Here is a 10,627-nt window from a genome sequence, read left to right as displayed (position 1 = left end):
ATGATAGGAACTGGAAATAAGGTGGTGGTGTTATTAGCAATTTAATTTCTAAATTCAGTATCAGCTGGATAAAAATAAAATATCTTCTGAGGGACATATGCTTAACTTCTACGTTTCAGAGCCTCTAAGTCTATGGAATGAGGCTGATTAACGTACCACCAGAGCATATTGCCTTGAATCTTTGAAGAGATAGCCTCAGACTAGGATAAATCTGGAGGAAGGAAAACATTTAGACACAGTGTTATTCTCTGTTTCTTTCCAGTTTAAATAAAAAAGTAGAAGTTTCTCCTATCTAAATTGGCTATTTCTAATACCACCATTAAATACCACATTTTTTTTCAGAATCCTGTGGACAGTGTCAGTCTGGGAAACAGAAACTTTTCTTTAATCAGTAATACCTCTGATTATTAGTAAATACTAGCAAGAAAAGCTATTGTAAGGCCTGAAAGATAAAAGGACTGATGTTTAAGCAAGATGAATTTTCTGTTTTCTCCTTAGTGTACGCCAAGAGGTTTGAGACCTGTAGATGAAAGGCATCACATTAGTGCATGTTCATTATTAGTACTGTGGAAGAAACAATACAAAGGATGACAAGTCATTATGTCTGATCTGTTCAGTCTGGTTTTGGAAGAATTTTGGCATATGCCAGAGGTAAAAGGAACAAGCTTACCTTTAAGTTTTCAACTACAGAGAGTGTTAAATACAAGTTAGTTTTTACCCATGAGGTTTTACCCTATGTTCATATAGGAACAAATGGCAATTTTGTCTGAGTGAATATTGCAGTATGATGTTAGACATCTGGAAACTGAGACTAGAACCTCCAGAAATAGCACATTAAATATGGTTCAAATTTTTGCCTTCAGTTATGGACAGACAAATCCCAGCAAAGTCTGTAGGAGCCAAACTTTCTGGTTTTAGACATCTGTATTATGGATTATGTTACAAAGTATTGTACTTCAGCAACTAGAAAAAACCCCAAACTAATATTCATGTAACTCGTAGCACAGGTTGTCATAAAATTAATGGAAGTACATCCTATTCCAAGTTTAGGATAATTTCAGACATCTTTTAGATGATAACTCTTGATGACTCTTCACTTTATAGCAATGCCTACTACATCTGAGGGAATGGCTCCACATTACAAATATTCTGGCAGCAAACACAGTTTAAGGGTATGGAAGAGCAAAAAATGCATTTAAACGAGCTCTGTAGGTGAAAGATTTATATTATGGAACTACACCAAGAGAGAATGACCGTTTATTTCAGATGACAAAAAAAGAACATGTGTAATAAACATAGAAGTAATATCATGCATATTTTTAGGATTTGGAAGTGTAACTTAAGGGAACACAACAAGAAATTCTGGGATCAAAAGATATAGTCAAAAATAGTAGAGGAAGACATGTAGTCAAAGAGAGAAATATACTTCCAGAGAAGGAAATCCTGCAAAAAGCAGGTAAGATACGCATTAATGTAATTCTAAAGTATTTCCCTTGTTAGTAGTCACTCACATTGGAAATTTCACAAGTTATTTATGCTATTTGAAATGTAAATTTTGATAGCACAGAAGATATGGAAACTATATTAAATTCCCAAAGCAAAGCTGTTAATAAAGTAGATGAACTGAAACATCAAATACCACAGCTGCAGCAGAGGACTTCTACCAAACAAAGCCAGAACAAGAGTGGCTTTTAAGAGCTTGAACAGGTGATTTGGTCTCAAATATTCAAAGGCATGGGATGCCAAAAGTACTGAAATCAATGTCATTTTCCTTTTAAGATTAATGCCTTTTGAGTTATTCCACAGCAGTCAATTCTGCAAGATTCCCAGATCTCTGACCTCATCCAGTGGAACGCTGACTCATGTTCATAACCTGAAGTACATGAGTTGCTGCAGTGACAACAAAGAAACTGCTGACATCCTTGAGCTAGATCAGGGCAGAGTGTTCAACTTCTTCTGTAACCAAAATCTTAAAGAGAACAAGATCCAAGGCAGAATTTCTTTTGAGGTCAGGTTGGAACACTGATTTTTTTTTTTTTAATTTAATTTTATTTTATTTTAAATATAGAAAACAGTTCTTGTGAAAATCTTTTCTGTATTTTTTAGTTCTCTTAGAATAATATTATTCTGGCATTCTGGAAAATTCGACCTGGCATCAGAGACATAACAAAACCCAAGTTGTCCTTTGTACTTTGTCACAGAACTGAGGTTGTGCTTGAGGAAGCCTGCATGGTTGGAAGAGAGTCACACACCCAAACTCAAACCAGAACAGCAAAAACCCCCCTATCCCTAGACTGCAGAAGCCTGCAGTCCTGAATTACTATGCTACTACATTGTTAACTAAAATAAAGCCAGTATTTTTCAGTGGAGTATATCCACCTAAATAGCATATTCACAACAAAATAGACTACTGTGACCCCAGAATTCTACCCTGGTTTTGTCATATTATATAGCTAGCGTGTTTTATAGACTATGGAAATTGTAGCTATTTAAAAAGAGGGTATGAATAAAAGACGCAGAGAACTTGCTTTGTAAAGGCAAGCATCAGTCCCATAAGCAAAAGATATGTCTGAAGGAATAGCTGTTAAAAGGGCAGGAAGATCTTGTAATGAAGCATACAAAGGAAATCAAGCCAGTCTAAAACTTCATGGAAGCTGAAAGAAAAAATGCAGAAGGTAGGAATGTTCTTCTATTTATAGATGCTCTAATTCATCTGGTTTTAATCTTATTGGTCACAGTGATATCATTTGAATTATCCTCACTGGAGGCACTTTGAATTAACATAAAATGTAAGGATTTTCTTGCTATGGTCTTACTAGAAGAAAAAGAAAAACAAACCTGATGTATTTCTGTAAAAAGCTCCACAGGCAGGAAGGTGAATTTATCCTTGATATGATAAACTGCCTTCTTAGCAAGGCTTACCCTTGCATGCTTTGCATGTGACTTTTGGAGTGATTCATTTTCAGGAAGAAAAATATATTGTAGGTGTATTCAAAACTCTGACTTAAATTTCCATGGATTGCTGCTGTGAAATGCTCAAATACATTGATTTAATCAAAATTTTGCATTGTTTAGGCAGAGAATCTAATTCTGCAAAGTGTTGGTAAATGGATTCAGAGTACAGGTGTTACCAATGAAATGATGACTAGTCACAAACACACACATGCATATATATGTCCTTATTTAACTTTAGTCAGAAAAATGCTTATCTTCTCATGGACCCAGACAAGTTGCCTGAGCAATACCTTCTCTCAGTGTGTTTTAAATGGCTGAGCTGTATTTTTTGATCTCAGTATGCATTAGCAGCGATTGTCTTAAGAGATTCTTCACTGAATTCCACTCTCGTGAGAAGTGCTGTCTGTGGCTGAATCCTTTGGCTTCAGGAAATTTGCAATATGTCATGTTTCTGTGCAGTAGGAACCTAAATGTGAGCTGAAATGTATTCAAATGGAGGAAAACCTTCAAATGTGTTTAATTTTAAGCACATGCTTTAATGCTTAGTGAAGCTTACAACTCAGCGTGTGCCCAAGTGGTTTGCATAAACTAAGGAGGAATTTACTTTCTGTCTCCTAATGTACTTACGTGTTTGTCAGACATCTTCTAGACAAAATAAAATTTTATTAGAGCAGTTTGTAGAATTGGACAATCAGACTACTTACTGGTCAAGTGTTCTTTAGAACCTTTTTGGTGCTAAGAATATACTTGTACCCATTTTTCCCAGTTTTAATGCTGCTGTACCTTTCTGAGTTCAACATTTACTTGAGAATAATCAAATCGCTTGCTGACAAGTTGTGAAGTCATAAAAAGCATGCAGCTCCTTTTACTAAATGATGAGCTTCATAGTACCTTCCAGATTTTGCAGACTAGGAATTGTGTTAAGTGCTCGTCAGAAGAATTCATTTCTGCCTATGAAAATGTTGGAGTTTATACATTTATGCAATCTCATTTCTCAGAAAGGAACCTGTGCGAGTAAATTATTTTATCTGATTGTGAAAGTGCTCATGTTTGATCAGTATGTGAAGATGCAGTACTTCAAGTTACAGTTACACTATCAAGTATAAGCCTCATGAAAAGGACTTTGCCGTTTATATAGTGTACTTTATGTGAATAAGTTTGTACAGGTGTACTTAAAATTATGTCGGGCTTAAGCTCTTCATGTGAGTCAGATCAAATTTAAATATCAAATACTTTATATTTTAGTAAAAAAGGCATAAAGTAGGCATTTATTGCTTATAGGCAATAAATATTATTGCTTATAACCATCTCTTCTTAGAGATTCATATTAATTAAATAAGAAAAATCTTGAGTTAGTAAAACTGAAAATTACAATATTTTTAATTACTAATGCTATTTATATCCTCTGATGCAATTAAAGCCTGTAACAGCTGTTTGAGAAGTATTATATCTGTTTTCCAGATAAAAAAATTAAGATATAGAGAAGGAAGTCAGTTGGCAGAGTTGCAGTGGGAATGCTGCAAACACGTGATCTTCAGGTTTTAATCAAAAAGACCATTATATCCTCTCCTTTTCTTATAGGCAAAACTAAAGCTAATTTCTCCCTTGCAATATTTATGTATTCTCCTTTATTTAATTATGAGTTGGAAGGAATATGTGACTATTGCCTGTGCTTCTGTTTCCTAATATCATGCCATCCTCCCAATGATCACCGCTTTCTTAGTTTTTAGGTACTTTTTCTGTTATCTCAAATTCCAATATTCCAGTATTCTGGGTAATTCCAGAATTCCAGTATTCTGTTATTTTGTATTCCAGTACCTGAAGGGGGCCTACAAGAAAGCTGGAGAGGGGCTGTTTACAAGGGCATGGAGTGATGGGACAAGGGGCAATGGCCTTAAGCTGAAGGAAGGTAGATTTAGATTAGATAAAAGGAAGAAATTCTTCACTGTGAGGGTGGTGAGGCACTGGAACAGGTTGCCCAGAGAAGCTGTGGATGCCCCCTCCCTGGAAGTGTTCAAGGCCAGGTTGGATGGGGCTTTGGGCAACCTGGTCTAGTGGAGGGTGTCCCTGCCCATGGCAGTGGTGTGGAACTAGATGGTCTTTAAGGTCCCTTCCAACCCAAACCATTCTAAGGTGCTAGGATTCCATGGTAATTCTTAAGTCGTTGTGCTATAAAAATGGGGGTGGGCTGTGAGAAGGGGCTGTATAGGATGGGGAAGGTGTTAAATTGCTATTTTTTCTGTTTTTCTTCCATTTGTGGTTTCTGAAAATATGGTAGAATATTTTTTTGAGTCAGCAAATTGACACAAATTGGAAGAGCAAGCACACGTAAGCTTGTAATATATATCACTTCAGTACATTTCTAGAAGTTGCACATTCAGTCTTTCTACAATAAACAATTGCTCACATTTGGTACAAATGATTACTACAAGCTCTTGGTCACTGTCTTGCAAGTGGTATTATTGATTTTTCAAAAACTGTTTCCAGCAATAAGGTGATTGTATAGTCTTCAATTTTTTATTTTATTTTATTTTTACTTCCTCACTGGGATTTTCTTTATGGATGCTATAAGATTGTGCTTCCTTTGATTCCCTTTTCCACTAATTGCCCATTAATTAGTCATCTGGTTATTTATATGGTCAATGTGTATTTATGTTTTTTCAGATCTTGTGGGTGACGCTTGCATACTAAATTATTTTTGAACACTAACACCACTCAAGGCAAAACAACCTGACTCTTCATGCTTTACAGTTTCCTACTTCAGGGAAGCTTTCAGTAGAAGATTAGGATTATGTGAGCTGTATTGTCTAATATTAGAAAGAACCAAACCAAACTGTTAACACTTCTTTGATTGAATAATACGAGTGACATGAAAAGACAGTAGCATGTATTATTGTGTAAACAGTAGCATGTATTACTGTGTAAACTGCTCTGTTATCTAGGTCAATGTAGAAGAAATGTTCTTTCTTTTTCATGCTGCATGTTTTGTCCCAGCTATTGCATGCTCTTTTCCTTTTTTTTTTCCCCTTTTTTTTTTTTCTTTAGGAGCTCCAGACACAGCTAGAGGAATTTAGAAGAAAATCTGAGTGTGAACTAAAACAACTAGAGAAAGAGAAAGAAGTCCTAACTGGGAAACTTCAAAACTCTTCATTTGAGGTAAACTGGGCATAAATGTAACTCAGTAATAAAAGGGCTCTAAATTTTTCCTCTGATCTGAAAGATTCTTGATTAGATTTTAATCGTATTTGCTGTGAATATGACTATCATTCAAGAAAATATGCAAGGACTTTAGATAGAAATAACGGAAATTACTGCTCCTGAACATCTATGAAGATTTTGACAAGCCTTTTTGATAAATTTAATTTATCACTCTTTGGAGATATACTAAGGCTTTTAGGTGAGGAGTTTGGCTGTATCAGAATTGGATGGTGACTCTGACTGTTTGTCTGTATGTAGAGCTAAGAAGGCTAAGAGAGATTAGAATCTTCCTTACAGCTCTTGTTGACTTTTTGTGTGTGTGTGTGTGTAGACATATAAAAGGGCCTGCTTTCTTGCTCCCTTGAGCAAGACAATTGAATAGAAAAAAGGTCAAACAGATCATTGTCTCTGTTCTACCTGCTTGATGGTAAGCATGGTAACTGAAGCAGATCGGAATGTGTAATAATTTAGTATATATTAGTAGTTAAGGTATGCCTCCCTTTATGTTCTCAAGATCAAGAATGAAATAGAGAAAGCATTGTGACCCCAAAGAAGCTTTGAGGATGTCATAGCTTATGTACTGTTCCCCACTCTGGTTACACCTAAGTCATAATGCAAATCTGTGGAGATAGATTAATTTGGACATAATTACCTGAGATGTGGTAGATTCGATTATCTGCCTGTAACAGCTGTAATGTATAGTCAGTTGCAGGCCAAGCGATGCACATTTTTCAGATTAGTACATCTGCCAAAATATTTGTACAGGAAAGTGTCATTATTTGAAAAGCTGTAACATGTTGGATAACTAATTTTCTGCCAAAACAAAAGCAGAACCCCTTCAAGGCAATTATTTACCCAGGTAAACAGTTCACCTTTAAAATTTCTGGCAACTACGATTATACATTTTCTCCCTCTCAGGTGCTCCCCTTTTGTGTTGTTCAGTTCTTTTCGGCAAATGCTATCAGCTTTAAAATATTATGTACAGGATATTTCCTTTTCTTCAGTGTGATCATGTGAAGTTTTTGCCTGTGAACATTTTGATACTTTTATCTCATGGATAAACTATAAAAAAACTGCTTTAACAGAACCAAAATCAGTGCCCTGGTGAAAAGTTCTGATGATGCTCAGTGCTGCATTTCTTTTTCTACGCCAGGTATATCATTGCATTTGGTACCTTTTTCAGAAGAACAATGAAATTATTTGTGATTGCCCATTCTAGGAGATTATGGGTGAATAGACATGTTTTCACCATAAGAATTTGGCATCCATTTCTTTGTTTTTTTCCTGCCAATCCAAATTTTGAGGCTCCAAGTTTTTATTAAGCAAAATGAGGATATTCCCAAATATACAAAATTTCTTCAGTCTAGTTCAAGAAAAAGCAATGAACAACAGGAATTAGGTAGCTCACACTGTGGAACTACTGAATTACAGATAGCCACTGTTGTTCTAAGTGGCAGTCTATAATTTCCATTGCTTTATATCTTCATTGATTCTAACCACTTTCACTTCCAGCAAGTTCAGCGGGAGCTTGCATGGCAACAGCCCACAAAAGTTGAAGACCTAGATCTTTCTCAGCTGGCATTTGTAGACTCTGAGTGGTTGTCATAAGCTCTTTTTGAGTGTTCAAAGACAGAAAAAGGCTCACTGGGGGCTAAGGAAGATTTTGGTCCCCCTCTCCTTCCTGCTTCCACTTTCCCGCAAGCCATTACTGCTGCTTGGTGTGGCACGTTCCAGCAATCAAGGCATGTGTTGCAGTCGTTTACTATGTAACACCTGCTTTTTCTCCCATTCATGCTGTACTAGCTGTGCTAGTTCTGAGTGCAGCATGGTCTTTTCCCTTTCATTTCTCCTGTAAAGCAGATTTATCCATTCTGGTATCAAACCGTTGCATTCTGACATTCTATCCTTTTCCCAGTCTTAGAAATACAGAATTTAAGTGTAGTTCTTAATATTCTTAAAGTTCTGGATAAATCTCGTTTTTAGGTTTCATTACACATTTCTGCATGCCACTGTTTTCTACAGTTTCTTCTCTGAGAGAATTTCAGGTCAATCCAACCCATGTTGACCTATCCACAGTGACTTCTTTGCACCTAATGCAAACCATGGGTTCTCAGAAACCAGTTGTCTTTATTCTTTTCCAGATTCCTCTAAATGTACATATTTCTACAAAAATATCTTAGTCCATTCAAAGCTGAAAATTTACCATGATATTCTGGCATCCCTGGGAAATGTCTGAAAGTTATACTGGTTTGAGGTATGAGAGGAATAGATGGAATGGAGGAGTAGTGGCACACTGTCTGATCTCATAGTATTGTGTATGTGCATGCAGGTGGTGTATTCCACTGAAAGGTCTCAAAGAAATCAAAAGGCTTATGACATGAAGCAATTATTATTCAGGTTTTGCAGATGGAAAAAGTAAGGCAGTGAGTCACCAAATTACTATTATTGAAGTCACACATTCAGGACAGAAAAATAGGAACGACACCTGTGTTTCTTAACTGCTAGTCCTCTCATATCATAAGATCATGGTAAATGTAAGGGGTAGTGGGAAATTATTGCCACTATAAACATAAGCATAAATAATATAAAATAGTACATATCATGCCATATGTTATGTTCACAACACCATAGTAAGTATGAATAGATACACTAAGAAATGTTTTAGTGGATCTTAGAATCTGATAATGCTCCCAAAACGGAGGAAATGCTCCCTCTGAAGATAAATTTTGCATTTTTCTTGGTACTCTATACATTACTTTCTGAACCATTTACTTGGCAGTATTGCGGGGAAGTGAAGTAATTTCAACTTATAATACTTTCATTCTATAAGTATGTGAATATTCACAGCCAAAAAACCACCATGTACTATACAACATTACGTTTCATTGAGGGAAAGATTTCCAGCTGGGAACCTTTGCAGTGGCACAGCCCAGAGCTTCCGCCTCAAAGGTTAGGCAATGTGCTGTTACTAATCCAGTTCTAACCTGGATAAAATTTCAGATCTAAAAATAGCTTCCTTGGCTGCATAAGGCACATTTTTGGTCGGGCTGACATAGCTAAAGCACTATGCAGAGTAGACAGAATCATGACAATTTCATCTCTCTGGGGACACACTTCAAAGTGGCGTTACTTCTGTATTACTGAGATTTTTCTGCATAAAGAAATCGCATTCACACCTATTTCGTCCTTTGGAAGGAAGGATGTGAGATCCTGTGTGGGTCAAATGCTAATTCACTAGAGTCCTCCAGTTCCTTACTTTTGCACTACAGGATCTCTTCAACCTGTGTTAAAGGGACTATTGTGGAATTAGAAAGTAGATAAAATGGAAGCACAGGCGTCACCTTGTCATGATACATCTTTGAACAGTGATAGCACAACAATGCCCAGAGCCTTCATGGAGACCTTATAAGTACAACCAAATAGCAGCAGTAGAGGTGTGCCTAGTGTGCTCACACCTTTCCCTCTGGTCAGGAATTGCCATAAGTTTAGGAAGGCAGTTAAATGTGAACTTAAGTAACTGTGAAATAAGCTTAAAGACAACAGTAAAATATAATTTCATTATTTTGTTGTTACTTATACTGTGTTACCATTTTGATGTAATAGCGTCATAGTAGGAGTAAAACCCTGTAGCATTTGGATGCCTTATTTTGACTCTGAACAAATTCTTAATTGTGGTGACTCTTCTATAATACATCAAAAGGCAGTTTTAAGTCTTTTATGTAAATTCATCCCCTAGCAATGCATTGGGAAACTCGGGCCTTTCTACTTAAAAGATACAGGAAGTGAAAATATTCTCTCTGATTCCAACTTTAGATCTTGCCTTTGAGATTTCACACTTCTTACATACAATAAATAAAGGAAGGGGAGAGCAGACATAAGATAGACTTCAAGTATTCATAGTGCTTGCAAGCACAGTGAATTAAAATAATCAAAGCAGAAGTCAAACAGGGGAGCCAACTGTGATGGCATGCACAGCCTTATACTTGCCGAGTATTTCTGCCCATGGGCTATCAAAGTCTGAGAGGTACTTCTTCAAAAGAATCAGGCCATCCTTCCCAGGAGAAGGGCAGTAATTATGGTTAGAAAAGAATGGAACTTGAAAGACTTTTGAAATATTTCAAAACTTATCTGTCCTCTTTTTAGTAATAGTTGTTCATTTTTTCTTTACTTGGAAGACAGTTGGAGGCAGAATCAGCGGTCGTAAGAAAGTGCAAATATAACCCTGAAATTTGAAAAGAATTCAGCAAAGCCTAGAAAAATACTGTTGCCTAGAGTTTATACTGTGGATAGTTATTAGTTGCATCTTTAAGACCACTTTATGCAATTCTGGTGGATAAAAGTGAATGAATAATGGTATTAGAGATACAGTTTTTTCAAGAGGTTTTGTTTTGCAGCAGGAAGACACTATAAAACACAAAATTACATAGTGTTGCTGGTTTATTAATAGGAAAAGGAGCAAGATAGATTCTGGACT

The 10,627-nt window shown here is 36.3% G+C and overlaps 1 protein-coding gene across 3 annotated transcripts in view; it reads left to right on the top strand.

The window, feature by feature from the left end:
• The window catches only part of FAM184B (family with sequence similarity 184 member B), a 47,482-nt gene that overhangs the window by 22,030 nt on the left and 14,825 nt on the right, over positions 1–10,627 (top strand). For all 3 annotated transcript variants that reach the window (XR_008576774.1, XM_054823193.1, XM_054823192.1), the window contains exon 3: positions 6,001–6,111. Coding sequence is in view for 2 of the 3 variants with exons in the window: in XM_054823193.1 (XP_054679168.1) it covers positions 6,001–6,111 (111 nt within the window). In the remaining variant the exon portion in view is untranslated. The remainder of the gene's footprint in view (positions 1–6,000; positions 6,112–10,627) is intronic.

The sequence above is a fragment of the Grus americana genome, chromosome 4 (genome assembly GCF_028858705.1).
Source record: "Grus americana isolate bGruAme1 chromosome 4, bGruAme1.mat, whole genome shotgun sequence".
In the NCBI taxonomy this organism is placed as follows: domain Eukaryota; kingdom Metazoa; phylum Chordata; class Aves; order Gruiformes; family Gruidae; genus Grus; species Grus americana.
This window is presented reverse-complemented; position numbering and strand designations above follow the sequence as displayed.